Here is a 26,705-nt window from a genome sequence, read left to right on the forward strand (position 1 = left end):
GTCAAACCCGAAAGGTGCTCTTTGGAATATGGGCCCCTTTGCCCACCTAGGCTGCAAAAAAGTGTCACACATCTGGTATCTCCGTACTCAGGAGAAGGTGGGGAATGTGTTTTGGGGTGTCATTTTACATATACCCATGCTGGGTGAGAGAAATATCTTGGCAAAAGACAACTTTTCCCATTTTTTTATACAAAGTTGGCATTTGACCAAGATATTTATCTCACCCAGCATGGGTATATGTAAAAAGACACCCCAAAACACATTCCTCAACTTCTCCTGAGTACGGGGATACCAGATGTGTGACACTTTTTTGCAGCCTAGGTGGGCAAAGGGGCCCACATTCCAAAGAGCACCTTTTGGATTTCATAGGTCATTTTTTACTGAATTTGATTTCAAACTCCTTACCACACATTTGGGCCCCTAGAATGCCAGGGCAGTATAACTACCCCACAAGTGACCCCATTTTGGAAAGAAGAGACCCCAAGGTATTCGCTGATGGGCATAGTGAGTTCATGGAAGTTTTTATTTTTTGTCACAAGTTAGTGGAATATGAGACTTTGTATGAAAAAAAAAAAAAAAAAAAAATCATCATTTTCCACTAACTTGTGACAAAAAATAAAAAATTCTAGGAACTCGCCATGCCCCTCACGGAATACCTTGGGGTGTCTTCTTTCCAAAATGGGGTCACTTGTGGGGTAGTTATACTGCCCTGGCATTCTAGGGGCCCAAATGTGTGGTAAGGAGTTTGAAATCAAATTCTGAAAAAAATGACCTGTCAAATCCGAAAGGTGCTCTTTGGAATATGGGCCCCTTTGCCCACCTAGGCTGCAAAAAAGTGTCACACATCTGGTATCTCCGTACTCAGGAGAAGGTGGGGAATGTGTTTTGGGGTGTCATTTTATATATACCCATGCTGGGTGAGATAAATATCTTGGTCAAATGCCAACTTTGTATAAAAAAATGGGAAAAGTTGTCTTTTGCCAAGATATTTCTCTCACCCAGCATGGGTATATATAAAATGACACCCCCAAACACATTCCCCACCTTCTCCTGAGTACGGAGATACCAGATGTGTGACACTTTTTTGCAGCCTAGGTGGGCAAAGGGGCCCATATTCCAAAGAGCACCTTTCGGATTTGACAGGTCATTTTTTTCAGAATTTGATTTCAAACTCCTTACCACACATTTGGGCCCCTAGAATGCCAGGGCAGTATAACTACCCCACAAGTGACCCCATTTTGGAAAGAAGAGACCCCAAGGTATTTCGTGATGGGCATAGTGAGTTCATAGAAGTTTTTATTTTTTGTCACAAGTTAGTGGAATATGAGACTTTGTAAGAAAAAAAAAAAAAAAAAAAAAAATCATCATTTTCCGCTAACTTGTGACAAAAAATAAAAAGTTCTATGAACTCACTATGCCCATCAGCGAATACCTTAGGGTGTGTAGTTTCTGAAATGGGGTCATTTGTTGGGTGTTTGTACTGTCTGGCCATTGTAGAACCTCAGGAAACATGACAGGTGCTCAGAAAGTCAGAGCTGCTTCAAAAAGCGGAAATTCAAATTTTTGTACCATAGTTTGTAAACGCTATAACTTTTACCCAAACCATTTTTTTTTTACCCAAACATTTTTTTTTTATCAAAGACATGTAGAACTATAAATTTAGAGCAAAATTTCTATATGGATCTCGTTTTTTTGCAAAATTTTACAACTGAAAGTGAAAAATGTCATTTTTTTGCAAAAAAATCGTTAAATTTCGATTAATAACAAAAAAAGTAAAAATGTCAGCAGCAATGAAATACCACCAAATGAAAGCTCTATTAGTGAGAAGAAAAGGAGGTAAAATTCATTTGGGTGGTAAGTTGCATGACCGAGCAATAAACGGTGAAAGTAGTGTAGGTCAGAAGTGTAAAAAGTGGCCTGGTCTTTCAGGGTGTTTAAGCACTGGGGGCTGAAGTGGTTAAAGGGACCGCGACTGCCGCAATTTTGAAATGAGGAAATGAGTGGGCCGGGGATGCCGGGTGTTGATGCTGGCCCCGCCTTTAAAAATTTCGGTCAAGCCCTCCAAGTTTTTAGAACAATAAAAACCTTTGGCCTCTTGCACACAAACGTTTTTTTTTCCCCGTTTACGTTCCGTTTTTTGCGTTCTGTATATGGACTGTATACGGAACAATTCATTTCACTGGATCCGCAAAAAAAACGGAAGGTACTCCGTATGCCTTCCGTTTCCGTATTTCCGTTTTTCCGTTCTGTTAAAACATCTCCTATTATTGTCCGCATTTACGGACAAGGATAGTACTGTTCTATTAGGGGCCAGCTGTTCTGTTCCTTAAAAAACGGAATGCACACGGACGTCATCCGTATTTTTTTAGGATCCGTTTTTTGCGGACCGCAAAATACTGAAAAAGCCATATGGTTGTGTGCAAGAGGCCTTATACTCACCCATTTCTCAAGCACTATTCACTGCAGTGCTTTTTCAGTCCACCTGCTGTTACTTGTTACAAACTGCAGTATTGATGTGTCTGTATACAGCACGTGACTTTTGCAGTTAATCCGTATCCTCAGTTGTCTAAAATGGAGTACAGTGATTGGCTCCAGTGATCATGTATAGAACACCTGCACAGGTATACGTCACGTGACTGCTGCAGCCATACACTATTCTCAGAAGTTTACCACAATATCTGTGACATGCATAGTGATGTGCAGATGTACAGTATGGCACGTGACTGTCCTTAGCAATTGACCATTGAGAATTGTGATTGGCTGCAGCAGACAAAAAATAATTTTTTAAACATAATTTACAGTACCTAGCATATACAGGTGAAACTCAAAAAATTTGAATATCGTGCAAAAGTCCATTTATTTCAGTAATGCAAATTAAAAGGAATTGCATTAATGCAGCTTAAAATTCGAATTTTTGTGAAAAGTTTCAATATTCTAGGCTTAAAGTGTAACACTCTAGTCGGCTATAGTGATGTCCCGAACTATTCGCCGGCGAACAGTTCACGGCGAACATGGCTTGTGTCACAGCACAACGGGAATCTAACTGGGGAAGAGGTGAAAGTAATCCTCCTCCTACCACGACGGCAGCAAGGATAGGACGCTTTACAGACGTGTTGTTGATGGAGGACATGCAGAGCTTTTTCAGTCCTACACATCCACAGCCCTTCGGGATCCAGCCTTAGAGAACGACTCGACCGACAGGTAGCAGACTACCTCGCCTTAACTGCAGATATCGACACTCTGAGGAGCGATGAACCCCTTGACTACTGGGTGCACAGGCTTGACCTGTGGCCTGAGCTATCCCAGTTTGCGATAGAACTTCTGGCCTGCCCCGCTTCAAGTGTCCTGTTAGAAGGGACCTTCAGTGCAGCAGGAGGCATTGTCACTGACAAAAGAAGTCGCCTCGGTCAAAAAAGTGTTGATTACCTCACCTTCATTAAGATGAATGAGGCATGGTTCCCGAAGGGACTGACAGTGGGGGATACGTTTGACTAGAATAACTTAACAATAATGGGTAGCTTATTTAATTAAAACTTAACATTTAATAATGTCTTTAGGTAAAATAATGGGCCCTTCTATCTTAAAGCGAACCTTTCACCTGGATTTCACTTAATAAACTATTACCAGTACCTTATAGATTATCCTCATTCTGTTTCAATGCATTCTTGTGCCGCTTTCCTGGGATGTATATTGATGGAAAAAAACGACTTATAAAGTCCTCGTCTCCAGCTCCTGAAGTCACGCTAGAAGTCAAGGGGGTAGCCCTTCCCTCACTCCAGGCTGTAACTCCCCTGCCCTAACCCCGCCTCTAAGCAGTGTAACTGACACCCGGCTCAGTCGCCGGGACCGCGCTTGTACAGGCGGCGCATGCGCAGTCGGCCTCAATAGCAGCGCGATCCCGTCTATCGCGCGGACTCAAGCGCGATCCTGTAACTGAACCGTCCGTCCCCGGCGCATGCGCGATTCAGTTACAGGATCGCGATTGAGTCCGCGCGATAGACAGGATCGCGCTGCTACTGAGGCCGATGGCGCATGCGCCGCCTGTACAAGCGCGGTCCTGGCGACTGAGCCGGGTGTCAGTTACACTGCTTAGAGGCGGGTTTAGGGCAGGGGAGTTACAGCCTGGAGTGAGGGAAGGGCTACCCCCTTGACTTCTAGCGTGACTTCAGGAGCTGGAGACGAGGACTTTATAAGTCGTTTTTTTCATCAATATACATCCCAGGAAAGTGGCACAAGAATGCATTGAAACAGAATGAGGATAATCTATAAGGTACTGGTAATAGTTTATTAAGTGAAATCCAGGTGAAAGGTTCGCTTTAAACACTTCTCAATAGTAACCACTGATTACACTAATCTCCTATAAAAAATAAACGGAGACGGGAAGGACCAAACATAGGGATAGCAAATATATTAATGAAGACAGGATGAGAGGTAGTTAGGTACCAAGGCAGAGGGACACAGTGCTGGGTCCAATCCCTAAGTAACCCTATCACTGCCTATCCTCCCCCCTATCTACTGCTAATGCCCTATTATCACCCTCCCTAAACGTGGACAGCCCAGCTTTGCCCGATAGACAGAAATTGGTCCCACAGATGATATAGACCGATGACAATTACAAAAAGGGCATATGAACTGGCATAAATTTGTATGGTGGATAAGGTCAAGTATGATCACAGTATGGCTGAAGGCCACCTGCGATACCTGGTCAAATCCACACACAAATATAATAGAATATAAATATTGTCAGATGATCATAATGTCCCGACACGTTTCCTCAATAATACCTGATTCATCAGGGGACAGAATTATATCTAAGAGACCCCTAAACTGGGGTCACTTATCCAACCAGATAAAGGGGTCACAGAGAGTACATTATTATACCATATCTGATTAAATAGCACAGTCCACCTTATTATAGACGACTGCACAACAGTTGTTAATTTACAAACAGGTTGTAATGTGAACTCAAGCCAACCAAACGTTGTGGTAACAAAGGTTTATGGCCAAGTCACCCTCTAGTTCACGTGGCCTGCGGTGATTCCTGGTATTTAAATCAATATTCATAAAACTAGTCTAGTTCGCATCGAATATACACTATTGTCCGGATATAAATGTCACCATCCGGAACAAAAACCAAGAGTAACCCCAGGTCACCAGTCTCAACTACTCAAAAAGTATATTCATCAGTGAGACTAGTTCAAATATAGTGAAACAATCATGGTCAGGTCACAAATGTATCACATTGATTAGAGGTGTCTATATGGTATACATTGTAACAGACCTCCCACTAGTAATATCACCAGTAGACGTTAAAAGGCTTATTCAGTGCTCAATGTTTAACAATGCTATGTTATTATGGTATACACGCATGTAAGCATATTCAACTTATCTGTCCAGTTGTAGATAATAACTGTTTCCAGATAGAAATAGGTGGAGGGTGCTCCTCGGCGTCCCGCGTGTAGCAGTGGCAATGGAGTCATGTTCGCGGGTCATTTTAAAAGGCTGTGAAGCCCCGCCCCCATTTCACACACCCTCAGCGTCATGCAACGTCAGAGTCATGTGATGCGTCAGCTGTTCAGCTTGTACTAACATAGACCAGCTCCTTCCTATGACGTTGAGCGTGGAGACGTGTTCCTGTTGCCAGGTAACCACAGGGAAGCTCAGTCTTCATATTGAAGCCGAGACCCAAACACTTAAAGTGACCAAGCAACATGCCGTCTTTTACTTAGTATCTGTCAGAAAAAACTAATAATTACCACCTCAGACCAACAGGCCGTCGGGCAACGTAACCAAATAGTTAACTTGTCCAACCAGCAGCTCCATTGTAGCAAAAGGGAGTACAAAGCACTATTAGACTTGGAGAAAAAGAAGAACCTAATCATCAAATCCTCGGATAAGGGTGGTAACATCGTTCTGATGAACACCAATGACTACAAAAACATGTGCCATGCATTGCTTGACGACAAAGATACATATGAGAAATTGAGGGGGGATCCCACTGTAAAAAATCAGAAGGATTTAATTGACATACTGCGACTAGCTAAGACAGGGGATGAATTTGAGGGGGATGAATTTGATTATCTATATAAAAAACATCCCACTATAGCTACCTTCTATAGCTTACCCAAAGTCCATAAGGGTGGTACCCCTGTCAAAGGACGCCCGATTGTATCGGGTGTAAACAGTTTGACCCAAAATTTAGGGATCTATTTGGACCATATTTTAGCACCATTTGTTAAAACACTGCCCTCATACCTGAGAGACACGAGTGACCTCCTTGGTCGCCTTGAGGGGATCAGCTTGGAGGAGGGAACATCTTTGACCTCAATTGATGTTGAGGCCCTCTACTCGTCCATACCTCATGACTTAGGTATGAGGGCAGTGGAATCATTCCTCTTCACCAGAGGACGATAGTTTTACCCACACAATAAATTTGTTTTGCGTTTGCTTGAATTTGTCCTTACAAGGAACTACTTCCTTTTTGACGGCGTCCTCTACCACCAGCTCAGGGGCACTGCGATGGGGAGTTCTTGTGCCCCGTCGTATGCTAATTTGTTCCTGGGCTGGTGGGAGAGGACGCTGGTCTTTGGCGATGTACCCAGCAGACACATTCCATGCATTGTTACCTGGGCAGGATTCATAGACGACGTCTTTGTTGTCTGGAAAGGGGGAGAAGTGGAATTCTGACTTTGTTAAGGAATTGAATGTCAACTGTATTAATATGAAATTTACCTCAGTCTTTGAAAATAATACCTTGCCTTTTCTTGATATCTTGATCTCAAAGGGTAAAGATGACTTGATACAAACAAATATCTTTAGGAAGCCCACCTCCACTAACTCACTTCTACACTGGAGCAGCCACCATCCCTTCCCCCTGAAAAGAGGAATATCAGTGGGACAGTACCTGCGTATCAGGAGGAACTGCTCCACCTGGGATGCAATTAAAGAACAGGCTAATGATTTAAGAAGTCGTTTTCGGGAAAGGGGCTACCCGGATGCGGTCCTTAAGTGTGCCTTTAAAAGAGCATGTGAGAGCAAGAGAGATGATCTTCTCTACTCCAAACCTAAAAAAACAGAGAGTGGGTTGATACGCCTTATAGGCACTTTTGATGACTCCTCGGAAGAGGTCAAACAGATATTAAGAAAGCATTGAGAGGTCCTCCTCATCGATCCAGACATTAGAAAGGTGGTCTGCGAAACAGTACAGGTCACTTACCGTAGGGGCCTTAGTCTTAGGGATCGCCTAGTGCACAGCCACTACAGTGAGACACGTGATTTTAGAGAGACATGGCTCCAACGTCCAATCAGTTGTTTTCACTGTAGTGGCTGTGTGGCATGTGGACATATCACACCGGGACGGTCGTTCTGTGCCAATGTCACCAGAAAAAATTACCAAATTAGACAGTTTATAAATTGTCGCACTATGGGAGTGATCTACAGGGCCAATTGCAAATGCGGCCTTGAGTACATAAGGAAAACGACCCGTGAATTGCGACGACGGATAGGTGAACATTTGGGGGACATTAGGAACGACATAAACACGCCCATGGCAAAACATGTCAACACGGTACATGGTGGTGACGCGTCGGAATTGAGATTTATGGGCATTGAAGTAGTCGCAAGACCAAAAAGGGGGGGGGGGGACTGGGACCGGAAGATTTTGCAGAGAGAGACGTGGTGGATTTTCCACCTTCAAACTGTGGTCCCCACGGGCTTGAATGAGCAATTGTCATTCAGTTGCTACATAGAACCTTAATATATCACTCTATTTATCAGTGATGTGATCCGGCCCCATCCGTCACCCCCGGCATACGCAAAACATGGATATATCAATGGAGTGGCATTATTAGCCACTCTATTGTAGATTTGGTTGGGATACCCATAGAGGATGAGTACTAAATCTAGGTGACGGTAAAGCGATTGTTTGGAGATAAGTTATTTGAGGATTCACCTTATAAGCTCTGATATTCCACTAGGTGATCTGCAGACCAAGCAGACCAATGGAAAATACTTTGAACTTAAGTGGGAGCAAGGGTTGAGCATATTTGCCCTCTGACTTTACCTTTGCACCTCAATACACCCGCCTCACACATGCGCAGTGGTGCGCGTTCGCCGTCTAATAGATACTAAGTAAAAGACTGCATGTTGCTTGGTCACTTTAAGTGTTCGGGTCTCGGCTTCAATATGAAGACTGAGCTTCCCTGTGGTTACCTGGCAATAGGATCATGTCTCCACGCTCAACGTCATAGGAAGGAGCTGGTCTATGTTAGTACAAGCTGAACAGCTGACGCATCACATGACTCTGACGTTGCATAACGCTGAGGGTGTGTGAAATGGGGCGGGGCTTTACGGCCTTTTAAAATGACCCGCGAACATGACTCCATTGCCACTGCTACACGCGGGACGCCGAGGAGCACCCTCCACCTATTTCTATCTGGAAACAGTTATTATCTACAACTGGACAGATAAGTTGAATATGCTTACATGCCTGTATACCATAATAACATAGCATTGTTAAACATTGAGCACTGAATAAGCCTTTTAACGTCTACTGGTGATATTACTAGTGGGAGGTCTGTTACAATGTATACCATATAGACACCTCTAATCAATGTGATACATTTGTGACCTGACCATGATTGTTTCACTATATTTGGACTAGTCTCACTGATGAATATACTTTTTGAGTAGTTGAGACTGGTGACCTGGGGTTACTCTTGGTTTTTGTTCCGGATGGTGACATTTATATCCGGACAATAGTGTATATTCAATGCGAACTAGACTAGTTTTATGAATATTGATTAAAATACCAGGAATCACCGCAGGCCACGTGAACTAGAGGGTGACTTGGCCATATACCTTTGTTACCACAACGTTTGGTTGGCTTGAGTTCACATTACAACCTGTTTGTAAATTAACAACTGTTGTGCAGTCGTCTATAATAAGGTGGACTGTGCTATTTAATCAGATATGGTATATTAATGTACTCTCTGTGACCCCTTTATCTGGTTGGATAAGTGACCCCAGTTTAGGGGTCTCTTAGATATAATTCTGTCCCCTGATGAATCAGGTATTATTAAGGAAACGCGTCGGGACATTATGATCATCTGACAATATTTATATTCTATTATATTTGTGTGTGGATTTGACCAGGTATCGCAGGTGGCCTTCAGCCATACTGTGATCATACTTGACCTTATCCACCATACAAATTTATGCCAGTTCATATGCCCTTTTTGTAATTGTCATCGGTCTATATCATCTATGGGACCAATTTCTGTCTATCGGGCAAAACTGGGCAGTCCACGTTTAGGGAGGGTGATAATAGGGCATTTGCAGTAGATAGGGGGGAGGATAGGCAGTGATAGGGTTACTTAGGGATTGGACCCAGCACTGTGTCCCTCTGCCTTGGTACGTAACTACCTCTCATCCTGTCTTCATTAATATATTTGCTATCCCTATGTTTGGTCCTTCCCGTCTCCATTTATTTTTTATAGGAGATTAGTGTAATCAGTGGTTACTATTGAGAAGTGTTTAAGATAGAAGGGCCCATTATTTTACCTAAAGACATTATTAAATGTTAAGTTTTAATTAAATAAGCTACCCATTATTGTTAAGTTATTCTGGATTTCAAGGGTTTAGCCCACTATTTAGTTATTATAGTCTGACCCACTACAATTGGTCGCATTATAATGATACGTTTGACTAACAAAAGGCCTGATGACATGCCTTGGCCTCAAAATGGTTCCCACGCTGCTGTATTTAATGTCTGCATACCGGATGACTTTCGTGAATTCTCCGCCACCAACTAGGGTTCAAGCCGCAATGTTTTAGTCACCTTTCTGCCTGGAAAACATCCATTTTTCCGACCGCTGCTACAACAGCGTCTGCAACAATACCATTATTTTTCAGGCATGTGTACATGCCTAATTTTTCTGGCCTCTGGTGCTGCCCTGTGGCTGCAAAAACAAAACAAAACAAAAAAAGGCACATACAAGTGTCAATTCCCCTTCGTGATCGTTACCTTGTTGTGGTGAAGGGGCTTGCTAATCACAATGAAGCGATCATCACCTCTATGAGTGTGTTGGCAATGTTGCCACACCCCAGATGATAAGGCCGTTGCTTCATTATGATCAGACCAAAAGCGATCGGCTGGATAATTTTTCATCGAAAAAACATTAATTTTCATATATATATATTTTTTTTAAAGTTGTATGGGTTTTTAATACATAAAATAAAAAAATCATAATAAAGTCTCTTAATCGTTTATTAGAAATAATGCAGACAATTTAAAAAATCCCATCAATTCCAATACAAAGCAAGTACAGAGCTCAGAACTAAATAATTTCAGGATGTCGTAATGGTTCGTTAATTCGACAATGGTTAATCAATTCGACACACGTCCCCGAACAGGGGACGTAACAGGGATTAAACTGATAGGAATAGTACTAGTTAAGACACCACTCATATAGGGTGTCACAGCACATTGCTCTGTGCACGCGCAGTGCCCCAACTTGGGAGTAAGAGGACCGACCAAGCTGCTTTTTCCATCTCCCGGTTCCTAAAATCAATTCAGTTTGGTGTATCAGAGTTTGGTCTGTCACTGTGAAGGCAGTCGAAGCTACCCAGCCTAAAAATTTTTTCACAAAAGGCAATCCCTGATATGGGACGTAACAGGGATTAAACTGATGAGAATAGTACTACAGAAAATACCACTCATATCGGGTGTGACAGTAAATTGCACGGCGCAGACGCAGTGACCGTGGATTAAAACAAAGGGGAGGGAGCCAGCGTTTTTTTAACCATCTCCCCATTCGAAAAATCTATTCAATAAATGGACCCCAGATTGGGGACGTAACAGGGATTAAATTGATGAGAATAGTACTACAGAAAATACCACTCATATCGGGTGTGACAGTAAATTGCACGGCGCAGACGCAGTGACCGTGGATTAATACAAAGGGGAGGGAGCCAGCGTTTTTTTTAACCACCTCCCCGTTCGAAAAATCTATTCAATTCACCTTTCGGGGACCCTTGGTGTTGTTCGTGGCTGGGTGGAGGAAGAAACCTTCAATGACATCAACGGGACATGGGTAGCTTGGTATCCAACCTTGTGCAAATGGGGAGTTTGCGGTTGGGCAAATGGACTGTTTGCAGGTGTTTGCGGTGCATTAAAAGGGGAGTTTGGTCTGTCAATGTCTGTGAATCGGGTGTAACCCTTACACTACCTGATCGATACAACATCATACCTGATCGTATACACACACTGGATGTTTTAAACCACGTTGTTCAAAAAAAAATTGGATTGTTAGTGATTTATGCCCTTTATGGATTAAAACTCAACTCTGCGTCAGCTATGTAATTTTCCATGGGAGTTTTGCCATGGATCCCCCTCCGGCATGCCACAGTCCAGGTGTTAGTCCCCTTGAAACAACTTTTCCATCACTACTGTGGCTAGAAAGAGTCCCTGTGGGTTTTAAAATTCGCCTGCCTATTGAAGTCAATGGCGGTTCGCCCGTTCGCGAACATTTGCGTTCGCCGTTCGCGAACGGAAAATTTTATGTTCGCGACATCTCTAGTCAGCTAATTAATCCATACCCCCTGAGCAAAGGGTACCTCAAAATTGTGACTTTGGGGTTTCAGAAGCTATAAGCCATAATCATCCGAATTATAACAAAGGCTTGAAATATCTCGCTTTACATGTAATGAGTCTATCTCATATATTAGTTTCACCTTTTAAGTTGCATTACTGAAATAAATGAACTTTGCACAATATTACATTTTTTCGAGTTTCACCTGTAGATGTATTATTAATATTAGAATCATTATTATATGCTTCTGCAGCATGCCAAACTTTTAAGTACTTCCCATCTCACCGTGGAAAATACTGGAAAATCATGTAACTTTTTTTAAACATTTAAAAGCACTTATACAGAAGTGTATATGCAGGAGGTCGAAGCAATTTTTGTAACTATTAACTAAATATCTGATTTTAATTCCATTGCAGACCCTGATGAATTTGAACAGATATATGAACCACTGGATGTGAAAAGCAAGAAAATACACATTGTTGACAGTGGTTTAACATTCAATCTTCCATATCCTCTTATCTTAAGGCCTCAAAGAGGTGTTGATCTTATAATTTCTTTTGATTTTTCTGCAAGACCAAGTGATTCAAGCCCCCCATTCAAGGTAATATAGTAGTTAATATGTGTGTTTATTGCAATTATGTATTTAGCTGGATACCTGAAATGGATGCTTGTGGTTTGGTTGTCAGCGTTTTAATCGCTGCTGAGGTTTCGATTAGATTAAAACCTATATTTATACCACAAGATATGATGTTTCTTTGCTTATTTACATAAAAATAGAAAAGTATAAATTAAATATTTTTTTCTATACAGGATGTGAATAGTCTCTCCTTTCAATTTAATAGAGGTTTCAAGTTAACAGGGGTAACAAAAAAAGCTGAGTTCAAGGTTCTTTTGTAACTCCCACTGGCTTGAAACAAAGGAGCCTTGGATATACATTTGGATATCCCATTAATATACATAGTGGGAAGACCTATTTAAAAGAAGTCTATCACCTTCAAAGTAAGCATACCTCCATGTAGGATAGGTTCCCCTAAAATATAATGATAAGTCTTTTGTGAAATTCCAGTGCTTTAATCCTAAGAAATGTATGTTTGTATTCTTATGCAAATAAGGTTTTTGGTGGACCATTGACAAACACTTGGTGCACTGGCTTGCTCTGCCGTAGTTCTAGGCTTCAAAATCACACATAATGTTGATCAAACAAGGGTGAGGAGCTGGGCAGTGTTATTGGCAAAGCAATGGTGCACCAACTGAAGTGGTCCCACCAGCCTTGCAATGAAAACCTTATTTATAGAAAGATAAAAAAGAAGCATTTAACAGGATTAGAGGACCATATTTTAAGAATGACATGGTTATATTTCTGGGCACCCACTCTACAAGTCAGCATGCTTATGTTTAATATACATGTAATTGTGGAGGTGACAGACTCCCATTAAATGGCTTAAGCAAAATGTCTTATGTATTATTTTCAAACTAGACACATCATTCAAAATAGTTAAATCTCCATTACAGTTTTATTTATCCCAGATAAATAGAGTTCGAGCTAATAGCGGTAGGTCCTAAGCCACAACCTGTTTGGGTGAGGAGCCTCAGCAGTCTCCCTTTTCTTTGCCCCTTAATCCCCACAAGTAGGTACAGATTTTCCCAAACAGATTACCAGGTTGCATTCCCCAGAATGGTTACCAATTAGAGCTAATGATCCTCACCAGGAGGGCAGCTAGAATATGACAGGCATGAGGACCAGACAAACTTTAGCCAGAGATTAAACAAAGTGTCAGGGCTGCAGCCAGACTTCGAACAACAGGTACCAGGCATACAATGCAAAAGGCAATGCAGGAGAAATATCCAGGTACAAGGCTCAGGTCAAGACTATGGCAAATAAGGATGAGAATTACTCTGGTAAATGAGGCAGGCAAAAGTAAATACCATAATCTGCAGGAAATGGAACCAAGGCAGGGTTCCCTTTAAATAGGCTTTTGGGTGAGCATTTGGTTGCTTTGATTGGCGATTTAGTTTACTCTTAATGTTTATAGACATACTATTTTTTGATCCATGTCAAAAACCATAAACCTATGAAACAGTTTGAGATATATCCCTCTTACTTGGTTAACATTTCCATTGTGTTAACCCTTTGGAGCCTACAGTCTGTGTATTCAATTTGGCAGTTTAATAGCTGATTGCTTTTAACAGTACACTGTGATTACCTGAACCCAACATTCATTGTGACAACTTGATCCTACAAATGAGACAAAGACCTGACATACGGTAATTATGCCATTGTCACAAAAATAGCACCAAGCCTAAGTGCCATTCTCCCATACACATTTTTAATGCATCATTTTGTGAATAATCATTCTCATTAAGTTTTGCAGAAGTGATCAACAAGCAATAAAGTGTCATTCATAACATAAAGAATATTATCAGCATACAAGTACAATTGATAAGGAAAGTGCAATGGGCACTAGTGTATACTCAGGGGTATCCCCCAATAGTGGCAATAAGGCTAATACAGTCCTGATCAAAAGACCACTTGAAAAATGGCAAAAAATCATATTTAGCATGGCTGGATCTTAACAAGGTTCCAATTTGAGCTTCAACATGCAACAAGAAGAAATGGGAGAAAACACAAAGGCAAAACATTTTTTGAGCATTCAATTTAATGAAAACAACAAATAAACTGAAACAGGCTGTTGTCCATTTTTGTAAACTTCCCTTGCCATCCATCCCCAAAGCTTCTCAATTGGATTTAAATCAGGGGAACACGCAGGATGGGCCAAAAGAGTAATGTTATTCTCCTGGAAGAAGTCCCTTGTCCTGCGGGCATTGTGTACTGTAGCATTGTCCTGTTGAAAAACCCAGTCGTTACCACACAGACTAGGGCCCTCAGTCATGAGGAATGCTCTCTGCAACATCTGGACATAGCCAGCGGCTGTTTGACGCCCCTGCCCTTCTTGAAGCTCCATTGTTCCACTGAAGGAAAAAGCACCCCAGACCATTACGGTGCCCCCTCCACTGTGGCGCATAGAAAACATCTATGGGATCTGCTTGTCATGCCAGTAACGTTCGAAACCAAAGGACCATCAAGGTTAAATTTTTTCTCCTCAGAGAATAAAACTTTCTTCCACCTTTGAATGTCCCATGTTTGGTGCTCTCTTACAAAGTCCAAACGAGCAGTTCTGTGGCGTTCAAGGAGACGAGGTCTTTGAAGACGTTTTTTGTTTTTGAAGCCCTTCAGTCTCAGATGCCGTCTGATGGTTTTGGGGCTGCAGTCAGCATCAGTAAGGGCCTTAATTTGGGTCAAGGATCGTCCAGTGTCTTGACGGACAGCCAATTGGATCCTCTGGCTCAGTGCTGATTACATTTTTTTGGGTCTTCCACTTAACTTTTTTGTTCCATAACCCTCAGGATCATTTAAGAAATTCCAAATGACTGTCTTACTGCGTCCCACCTCAGCAGCGATGGTGCGCTGTGAGAGACCCTGCTTATGCAGTTCAACAACCCGACCACGTTCAAAAAGGGAGAGGTTTTTTTGCCTTTGCCATCACAACGTGTGACTACCTGACAGAAAATGACAATGAATCCACATCTTTGCACAGATTTGGCCTTTTAAAGGCATGTGGTCCTAAAATTTGGATCAGCTGAAAAACAGCCAGTTTTAGTTTAACCACCTCAGCCCCCTTAGCTTAAACACCCTTAATGACCAGACCACTTTTTACACTTCTGCACTACACTACTTTCACCGTTTATTGCTCGGTCATGCAACTTACCACCCAAAAGAATTTTACCTCCTTTTCTTCTCACTAATAGAGCTTTCATTTGGTGGTATTTCATTGCTGCTGACATTTTTACTTTTTTTGCTATTAATCGAAATTTAACGATTTTGTTGCAAAAAAATGACATTTTTCACTTTCAGTTGTAAAATTTAGCAAAAAAAACTACATCCATATATAAATTTTTCTCTAAATTTATTGTTCTACATGTCTTTGATAAAAAAATAAATGTTTGGGTAAAAAAAAAAATGGTTTGGGTAAATGTTATAGCGTTTACAAACTATGGTACAAAAATGTGAATTTCCGCTTTTTGAAGCAGCTCTGACTTTCTGAGCACCTGTCATGTTTCCTGAGGTTCTACAATGGCCAGACAGTACAAACACCCCACAAATGACCCCATTTCGGAAAGTAGACACCCTAAGGTATTCGCTGATGGGCATAGTGAGTTCATAGAACTTTTTATTTTTTGTCACAAGTTAGCGGAAAATGATTTTTTTTTCTTTTTTTTTTCTTACAAAGTCTCATATTCCACTAACTTGTGAAAAAAAATAAAAACTTCCATGAACTCACTATGCCCATCACGAAATACCTTGGGGTGTCTTCTTTCCAAAATGTCACTTGTGGGGTAGTTATACTGCCCTGGCATTTTAGGGGCCCAAATGCGTGCAAAGTAGTTTGAAATCAAAATGTGTAAAAAATGGCCGGTGAAATCCAAAAGGTGCTCTTTGGAGTGTGGGACCCTTTGCCCACCTAGGCTGCAAAAAAGTGTCACACATGTGGTATTGCCGTACTCAGGAGAAGTTGGGCAATGTGTTTTGGGGTGTCATTTTACATGTCTCTTGCCAAGATATTTCTCTCACCCAGCATGGGTATATGTAAAATGACACCCCAAAACACATTGCCCAACTTCTCCTAAGTACGGCAATACCACATGTGTGACACTTTTTTGCAGCCTAGGTGAGCAATGGAAGTTAGTGGAATATGACACTTTGTAAGAAAAAAATAAAAATAAATAAATCATCATTTTCCGCTAACTTGTGACAAAAAAAAAAAAATTCTAGGAACTCGCCATGCCCTTCACGGAATACCTTGGGGTGTCTTCTTTCCAAAATGGGGTCACTTGTGGGGTAGTTATACTGCCCTGCTGGGTGAGAGAAATATCTTGGCAAAAGACAACTTTTTCCATTTTTTTATACAAAGTTGGCATTTGCCCGAGATATTTATCTCACCTAGCATGGGTATATGTAAAATGACACCCCAAAACACATTGCCCAACTTCTCCTGAGTACGGAAATACCACATGTGTGACACTTTTTTGCAGCCTAGGTGGGCAAAGGGGCCCACATTCCTTTTAGGAGGGCATTTTTAGACATTTGGATCCCAGACTTCTTCTCGCGCTTTAGGGCCCCTAAAAAGCCAGGGCAGTATAAATACCCCACATGTGACCCCATTTTGGAAAGAAGACACCCCAAGGTATTCAATGAGGGGCATGCCGAGTTCATAGAAAAAAAAAATTTTGGGCACGAGTTAGCGGAAATTGGTTTATTTATTTTTTTTCTCACAAAGTCTCCCTTTCCGCTAACTTGAGACAAAAATTTCAATCTTTCATGGACTCAATATGCCCCGCAGCGAATACCTTGGGGTGTCTTCTTTCCAAAATGGTGTTATTTGTGGGGTGTTTGTACTGCCCTGGCATTTGAGGGGGTCCGCAATCATTACATGTATGGCCAGCATTAGGAGTTTCTGCTATTCTCCTTATATTGAGCATACGGGTAATGAGATTTTTTTTTTTGTTCAGCCTCTGGGCTGAAAGAAAAAATGAACGGCACAGATTTCTTCATTCGCATCGATCAATGTGGATGAAAAAATCTCTGCCCAAAAAAAAAAAGGAGGGGAAAGGCGTCTGCCAGGACATAGTAGCTCCGCTCAACATCCATACCCACTTAGCCCGTAGGCCCTGGCAAACCAGATTTCTCCATTCACATCAATCGATGTGGATGAATAAATCATTGCCGGGATTTTTTATTTTTTTTTATATATACAAAGTGTTTGCCAAAGCATATGAACACCGCCGCCTCCTCAGCTCATATGCCTCGGCAAACGTATCTTTTACTGCAGAGGAGAAATCTCGTCTTGCAGCGCCGCATACACCGACTTGTGTGTAATCTGACAGCAGCGCAATGCTTCTGTCAGAATGCACATCAGTGCTGCAGCTAGTCGATCGGTTGGTCCACCTGGAAGGTAAAAAAAAAAAAAAAAAAAAACAGGCCGCAGCGCAATACATTTTATTAACTTTATAATAACTTTTGAACAGAACATATAAACTTTATTTAACTTTTTGAACTGAAAGTTAACTTTTTTTGCTTACTGGTGTTTCTTTTATATTTTTTTTTACCTTTTATAGGACAAACCTCTCCTTCCCCATGGGGCAATGTTCAAAGCGCAAATCGCCCAAAGATGTGGCGAAGTACATTATGCACTTTATCCCAGGTGAAAGGAGAGGTTTGCAGCAGCTGTGAGAGAAAGGGCCCTAATAGCCCTGTGTGCCTGTCCTGTGAGATGCAATCCGTATGCTAAGTGTACCTGTGTGTGGTACTTCCGGAAACACTCTCCAAAGCATAGGGCAGGGTGGTCAGGGCAGTCAGGACAGAAATAGCGGGTGTCACGCCTTATTCCACTCCTGCTACAGACACGACATCTTTTTCAGGGGGGACGGTTGGGTTGAGGTACCGGCAACGACACTGGGGAAATGTCGCTCATGTAGACGGCTAACTACACTGGTGGATGGGGCCACGGAACCTCCTGATACAGGAGGTTCTCGATGATCTCTTCCTGAAATTTGAGGAAGGATCGTGTTCTCCCAGCCTTACTGTAGAGAACAAAACTATTATATGCAGCCAATTGAATCAAATATACAGACACCTTCTTATACCAGCGTCTGGTGCGTCGGGAAACTAAATACGGAGATAACATCTGGTCATTGAAGTCCACCCCTCCCATGAGCAAATTATAGTCGTGGACACAGAGGGGCTTTTCAATGACACTGGTTGCTCGCTCAATTTGTATTGTCGTGTCTGCGTGAATGGAGGAGAGCATGTAAACGTCACGCTTGTCTCTCAATTTCACCGCGAGCAGTTCTTCGTTACACAAGGCAGCCCTCTCCCCCCTTGCAAGACGGGTGGTAACGAGCCGTTGGGGGAAGCCCGCGCGACTAGTTCACGCGGTGCCACAGTAGCCAATCTGTTCTAGGAACAAATACCTGAAGAGGGCCACACTTGTGTAGAAATTGTCCACATAAAGATGGTACCCCTTGCCAAATAAGGGTGACACCAAGTCCCAGACTGTCTTCCCACTGCTCCCCAGGTAGTCAGGGCAACCGACCGGCTCCAGGGTCTGATCTTTTCCCTCATAGATCCGAAATTTGTGGGTATAGCCTGTGGCCCTTTCACAGAACTTATACAATTTGACCTCATACCGGGCACACTTGCTTGGGATGTATTGTTTGAAGCCAAGGCGCCCGGTAAAATGTATTAGGGACTCGTCTACGCAGATGTTTTGCTCAGGGGTATACAAATCTGCAAATTTCTGGTTGAAGTCGTCTATGAGGGGCTGAATTTTGTGGAGCCGGTCAAAAGCTGGGTGGCCTCTGGGACGGAGGTGGTGTTGTCGCTAAAGTGCAGGAAACGCAGGATGGCCTCAAATCGTGCCCTGGACATAGCAGCAGAGAACATGGGCATGTGATGAATCGGGTTTGTGGACCAATATGACCGAAATTCATGCTTTTTGGTTAGACCCATGTTGAGGAGAAGGCCCAGAAATTTTTTTAATTCGGAAACTTGGACTGGTTTCCACCGGAAAGGCTGGGCATAAAAGCTTCCCGGGTTGGCGGATATAAATTGAGTGGCATACCGATTTGTTTCTGCCATGACCTAAGTCCAAGAGCTCTGCAGTCAAGAACAGCTCAAAAAATCCCAGGGCTGAACCGATCTGAGCTGTCTCAACCCGAACTCCAGACTGGGCGGTGAAAGGGGGAACTATTGGTGCGGCTGAAGTTGGGGACTGCCAATCAGGATTTGCCAGCACCTCAGGGACTCTAGGGGGTCTACGGGCCTGTCTGTGCGGTGGCTGCGACGGGGTAACTATTGCATGTGCCACCGTACCAGCTTCAACTGCCCTTCTTCACCATGTTGTACGGCAGTGCTGGTACTAGGTCCAGGGAGGGCTGCGCTGCTGGTGTATGCCTCACCACGTGATCCGACAGCGCCAGCCCCACTCTGCTGCTCTTGAAGCGGATCCTGCGCAACCTGTGGTCTAGCGACACGGTGCCGGGTGCGCCTGGTGCTATCAGGGACCTCAACCTCCTCGTCCGAACTTTGGGTCAGACTGCCACTGCTTTCTACAGGTTCATATTCTGACCCGCTAGATTCGTCAGATGAGGGTTCCCATTCCTCATCCGACTGGGTCAGAAGCCTGTAGGCCTCTTCAGAAGAATACCCCCTGTTTGACATTTGGACTACTAAATTTAGGGGTATTCCCTGAGACTACCCAAGAAAAAAAGCAAGCCTGTCTTACAAATGGGAGGCTAGCAAAGTACCGGAGGCCGCTGCGATTGATTAAAAAATATCAAAACAGATTTTTTTTATCGCCGCTGTGCTTAGAAAGTGATAGTGCAGTGATCAAAAAATAAATAAATTTTTGTCACTGCGGCGGGGCGGGCGTGGGTGACCGATCAGGCCTGATCGGGCAAACACTGCGTTTTGGGTGGAGGGCGAGCTAAGGTGACCCTAATACTATTATAGATCTGACTGTGATCAGTTTTGATCACTTACAGATACTATAAAAGTACAAATGCTGATTAGCGATACGCTAATCAGCGAATAAGTGACTGCGGTGCGGTGGGCTGGGCGCTAACTGACGCTAAACTACCTAACCAAGGGTTCTAAACTATCCTAAAACCTAACAGTCAATACTAGTGGAAAAAAAAAGTGACATTTTACACTGATCACTTTTTTCCTTTCACTAGGTGATTGACAGAGGCGATCAAGGGGTGATCAAGGGGTGATGGGGGGTGATCTGGGCCTAAGTGTAGTGTTGGTGGGTACTCACAGTGATGTCTGCTCCTCTGCTGGAACCAACCGACGAAAAGGACCAGCAGAGGAGCAGAGAAGCCATTTAACACATCATATTTACAAATATAATGTGTTAACTGGCTTTTGATTTGATTTTTTAAAAATCATCAGCTTGCCAGCCACGATCATTGGCTGGCAAGCTGATGACGTGACCTCCCTCTAACTTTTGCCGGCCCGCGATGCGCATGCGCGGGCCGGCTAAGCGCGTCATCTCGCGAGATGACGCATATATGCGTGACTGTGCGCTGAGCTGCCGCCTCCGGAACGCGATCGTGCGTTAAGCGGTCCGGAGGCGGTTAATCGTTATTTTCAATTAATTGAATGCTCAAAAAATGTTTTGTCTCACTCTCATTTCTTCTTGTTTCATGTTGAAGCTCTACTTGGAACCTTGTTAAGATCCAACAATGTAAAATATGATTTTTTGCCATTTTTCAAGTGGTCTTAAACTTTTGATCAGGACTGTACATAGATCTTTTTGAGGGGGAAGATTGTTACTCAATTTGCTTTCCCTCAGAAAGTGAATACATCATTTTTTCAGAATCCCAACACCTATGCTATAATATGTCAACAATATGCAAAATGTAGTTTTTTTTTAAACCAACAAAACATAAACCTTGTCCACCATTTTTGCCTTTGATGCTCTGTAGTCTTACCCTTAACCACTATATATATTTGTACCTTGCTACTCTTCACCCATGTACAGATGCCTCACATGCAAATTGAGGGAGGCAGGCTAAAAACCTTAATAGAGATCTTTTTCAGGCTTTTTGAGTCTCTGTTTATGGTTGCTACACAAGACATTATAATGCTTGTTTATAGGGGTTCAGCCCTGAACCCAGACATATCCCCTTCTTCCCACACTCAGCCCCTCTGACATGAGCATCAGAGCATTTCATGTGCTTTTTCTGCAGATCCGGTGATGTCTTCTGCACTAATGGACGAGCTTTAGCACTGCCCTAGCCTGTAAAATGATTAGGGAAGTGCTAAAGCTGCCCATTAGTGCCAGTGACATCACTTGGAACACTGCTAGGCAGAAGCCTCCGCCTAGCAGCGAAAAAATATAAAGAAAAGCTGGATCGCACAGGGCATCGGTGCTGAGTGGGGTAAGAAGGTTATATGTCCAGGTTCAGGTCCAGCTCTGAACCCAGACAACCCTTTTAAATACAAATAATATACTGTACAGGGAGTGCAGAATTATTAGGCAAGTTGTATTTTTGAAGATTGATTTTATTATTGAACAACAACCATGTTCTCAATGAACCCAAAAAACTCATTAATATCAAAGCTGAATATTTTTGGAAGTAGTTTTTAGTTTGTTTTTAGTTTTAGCTATTTTAGGGGGAATTCTGTGTGTGCAGGTGACTATTACTGTGCATAATTATTAGGCAACTTAACAAAAAACAAATATATACCCATTTCAATTATTTATTTTTACCAGTGAAACCAATATAACATCTCAACATTCACAAATATACATTTCTGACATTCAAAAACAAAACAAAAACAAATCAGTGACCAATATAGCCACCTTTCTTTGCAAGGACACTCAAAAGCCTGCCATCCATGGATTCTGTCAGTGTTTTGATCTGTTCACCAACAACATTGCGTGCGGCAGCAACCACAGCCTCCCAGACACTGTTCAGAGAGGTGTACTGTTTTCCCTCCTTGTAAATCTCACATTTGATGATGGACCACAGGTTCTCAATGGGGTTCAGATCAGGTGAACAAGGAGGCCATGTCATTAGATTTTCTTCTTTTATACCCTTTCTTGCCAGCCACGCTGTGGAGTACTTGGACGCGTGTGATGGAGCATTGTCCTGCATGAAAATCATGTTTTTCTTGAAGGATGCAGACTTCTTCCTGTACCACTGCTTGAAGAAGGTGTCTTCCAGAAACTGGCAGTAGGACTGGGAGTTGAGCTTGACTCCATCCTCAACCCGAAAAGCCCCCACAAGCTCATCTTTGATGATACCAGCCCAAACCAGTACTCCACCTCCACCTTGCTGGCGTCTGAGTCGGACTGGAGCTCTCTGCCCTTTACCAATCCAGCCACGGGCCCATCCATCTGGCCCATCAAGACTCACTCTCATTTCATCAGTTCATAAAACCTTAGAAAATCAGTCTTGAGATATTTCTTGGCCCAGTCTTGACGTTTCAGCTTGTGTGTCTTGTTCAGTGGTGGTCGTCTTTCAGCCTTTCTTACCTTGGCCATGTCTCTGAGTATTGCACACCTTGTGCTTTTGGGCACTCCAGTGATGTTGCAGCTCTGAAATTTGGCCAAACTGGTGGCAAGTGGCATCTTGGCAGCTGCACGCTTGACTTTTCTCAGTTCATGGGCAGTTATTTTGCGCCTTGGTTTTTCCACACGCTTCTTGCGACCCTGTTGACTATTTTGAATGAAACGCTTGATTGTTCGATGATCACGCTTCAGAAGCTTTGCAATTTTAAGAGTGCTGCATCCCTCTGCAAGATATCTCACTATTTTTGACTTTTCTGAGCCTGTCAAGTCCTTCTTTTGACCCATTTTGCCAAAGGAAAGGAAGTTGCCTAATAATTATGCACACCTAATATAGGGTGTTGATGTCATTAGACCACACCCCTTCTCATTACAGAGATGCACATCACCTAATATGCTTAATTGGTAGTAGGCTTTCGAACCTATACAGCTTGGAGTAAGACAACATGCATAAAGAGGATGATGAGGTTAAAATACTCATTTGCCTAATAATTCTGCACGCAGTGTATATCTGTTATTATACTTGGACTCTGAATTCCTTTGATTCGTCATAGTCCCACATACCCTTACTGGTGTTTATTATTTCATTTTGATCCTATTAGGTTCAATGTGTTATTACTGGTATCACCTTATCAAAATTTTCATGACTATAAAACATATCCAGTTAGTGGACTAGGGTGCTTTCTGTACCAGGGGGGATTTTCTTTTCTTCTCTTTTTGTTTAGCTGCCACAGAATGTTTTTAATTTATCATCAATTTGTGATATATGCAATACAGAGATTTTTTTTATATCACTTGCTCCAGATCTTTCAGTAGTGTTTGTTTTGAGGTAGTGTTTAGAGAACAGGTCCCTACAATATTTATGGGCATGAATAGGTTATATCAAATAACCTTGGCATATTTCTATAATTATTCCGAGAGACAGAGAGAGAGGATTATTTTGTACTAAACTGAATAACTACATTACATTAGTACATTATTTTCTTGTATAATGGAGACAAAACAAAAAGATGGCTTATTCCTTATCACGATACCAGCCAATATACCACGAATGATACTTTTAGTTGTATTAATGGAGAAATGAGTGAGACTTTTCCACTGTGTCATGATAACAAGGTTAGATGACATGGTCATTGCTAAAGGTAAATATTTTAAGCATAGTGAATAACTTCCTTGACCAAGTACAACTTGTTTTATGTATCTGAACAGATCTTTGTCATAGAGAACTTTTGACTTCTTCAAGGAATTTAAAATATCTTAAATGTTTATTACCACCCCAGGAACTCCTACTTGCTGAAAAGTGGGCACGTATGAATAAGCTGCCATTTCCAAAGATAGACCCACACGTCTTTGACAGAGAAGGCTTAAAGGAATGTTACGTATTTCAGCCGAAGAACCCGTCAGTAGAAAAAGACTGCCCTACTGTAATTCATTTTGTCTTGGCTAATATTGCATTTAGAAAATTCAAAGCTCCAGGTATGTGCATTAAAAGGTTTACTTTTTATGTTTCAACATGGTATCTGTCCATTCTGAGAAAAAGTGGCCTACTGTTTGTATAATGATTTTTTAAATCTATATTCCGTAAATGATAGCAGACCTCTGAAATGCCGCTTATATTTGACATGGAGATGTCAAAGTTTAGTAAGATCTCATAATGTCAGCTGTTCTCCATCTACGGTATCTTCTGCTTTTCTACCCTTAACCAACACTCCCAACATCAGCTATTTATACTTTGATTTTGAGACATGTAAGGACAGATAGGCCTCATGCACACAACCGTTTTTCGGGTCCGCATCTGAGCCGCAAAAACGGCGGCTCGGATGCGGACCCGAAAAACGGTTGTGTGCACTTCACTTCAATGGGGCCGCAAAATATATTTTTTTAGCATATCCTATTGTTGTCCGTTTTGCGGACAAGAATAGGCATTTCTATAATGGTACCATGGAAGGCACACGGGTGGCTTCTGGTTTTTGCGGCTCCGCGGTTTGCGGACCGCAAATAACGGCACGGTCGTATGCATGAGGCCATATATGTGTAAAAACGCCCTGGTTAATTTACACTGTGCCATGAAAATCAGTTGACTACAGAAGGACTATTTTAAAGTTGTGCTTTGGCAACAACTGGCATCATTTCAGGTTACAGTGGCAAGACCTTGCATGTATAAGTGTTCAACAATATTGGAAACCTTGTACAGTTTAGTATCTTTATGCCTATAAAAAAAGAAAAGTATTTTATTGTATAAGTATTAGTGTTGGGCGAGCATGCTCTGCCGAACACTAATTTTACACGAGCATCGCAATGCTAGAATCTCCTCCCCGCACGTTTTTTGCCTGCTACGCAGCCAATAAACGTGCAGGTAAGTACTTCCATTCACTGTAATGCCGTAGCCATGTTGGTTACTGGCATTACAGTGATTGGCTGGCCAAAACGCATCATCGGGTGCTATATAGCACCCGATGACACGTGTTTGGCTCAGTCTTAGTCCGGGAGAGCTGTGCTGAAGAAGGGACAGATAGTGTAGGGAGTGAAATAGTAATATTTTATTAAAAAAACTTGTTAGAGAACCAAAAGTCCTTTCAAGAACTATTGTATCTGGCAGCAATATAAATTTTTATGCGCTAATTAGCTTGCATTTGTCTGGCCGCTGCAGACAGCAACATTATCTGCGCTACATCTCCTGTATAATGTTTGCATATCCGAAATATCAGTGACATTCACTCAAATTTTTTTGCTGCTGGTGGCAGCAACATTACCTGCGCTACATCTCCAGTATAACGTTAGCGCATCTGAAATATCAGTCACATTCAGTGTAATTTTTTTTGCCGCTGGTGACAGCGACATTATCTGCACTATATCTCCTGTATAACGTGTGCGCAGCCTAAAAATATCTGTGACATCCAGTGTACTTTTTCTATAGACTATGTCCGCTGCGGACAGTTACATTACTTCAGTGTAATTTTTTATTAGCCGCTGGTGACAGCGACATTACTTGCAGTTTACCTCCTGTATAACGGTTGCGCATCCAAAAATTATCTGTGACATTCAGTAAACATTTTTCATAGACTCTGTGGACAGCGACATTATCTGTGCTACATCTCCTGTTTAACGTGTGCGCATCCAAAAAATATCTGTGACATTCTGTGCACTTTATTTGCGCATACACTTACAAAACCTGCGCTACTGTACATGTGACATACTTGCAAGCATGTATACCATTTAATATGCGCAAGGCGAGCAGTAAGGGACAAAGAAGTGGCTGTGCTGCTGATGGTGCAAGCAGAAGCCGTGACCCTGGGTGCGGTGAAACTGTGCCTGCTGCCAGAGCACAAGAAACACACTCATCTACGATACCTAGCTTCATGTCGCAGTTTGCAGGGCGGCACAGGACACCACTCTCGAAGTCAGACCAGTGTGACCAGGTGGTCTGTTGGATTGCAGCAGATAATGCTTCCAGTCGGTTAAGCGCCACCCTGTCTTACACAAAGTCCAGTCTCAGTAGCCAAGAGTCTGGTCAACAGAATCCTCACCCTGATACTCCTTCCTCCCACCATGGAGAGTCTTTGCAAACAAGTGATCTCACATTCGGATATTACCGAGGAGCTCTTTTCATCGCCATTCCTTGATTTTGACCTCTCGACAAGCCCACTTGAAGAGGGATATGAGGAGATATTGTGCCCTGGTTCCCAAACTCTGGAGCATCCACAGTCACAAGAAGATGACAGTTGGGAACGGCAATTAGTGTCTCAAGAGGTTAATGATGAGGATGAGACACAGTTGTCAATAACTGAGGTTGTTGTTAGGTCAACAAGTCAGGAGGATAACCAGAGTGAGGAAGTGGAAGAGGAGGTGATGGACGATGAAGTCCCTGACCCCAACCTGGTGGCAAGATGAGCAAGGACAGCAGTACAGAGGGGGAGGGATCCGCAGCACCGCAACAGGCTGGAAGAGGCAGTGGGGTGGCAAAAGGGAGAAGGCGGTC

General features: G+C 42.5%; 1 protein-coding gene across 5 annotated transcripts in view; it reads left to right on the forward strand.

Moving 5' to 3' along the window:
• PLA2G4A (phospholipase A2 group IVA) overlaps window positions 1-26,705 on the forward strand; it is a 331,217-nt gene that overhangs the window by 254,840 nt on the left and 49,672 nt on the right. For all 5 annotated transcript variants that reach the window (XM_040407269.1, XM_040407267.1, XM_040407268.1 and 2 more), the window contains 2 exons: window positions 12,008-12,192; window positions 24,007-24,202. In XM_040407269.1, the coding sequence (XP_040263203.1) occupies window positions 12,008-12,192; window positions 24,007-24,202 (381 nt within the window). The remainder of the gene's footprint in view (window positions 1-12,007; window positions 12,193-24,006; window positions 24,203-26,705) is intronic.

Source organism: Bufo bufo, chromosome 9, assembly GCF_905171765.1.
Source record: "Bufo bufo chromosome 9, aBufBuf1.1, whole genome shotgun sequence".
Lineage (NCBI taxonomy): Eukaryota > Metazoa > Chordata > Amphibia > Anura > Bufonidae > Bufo > Bufo bufo.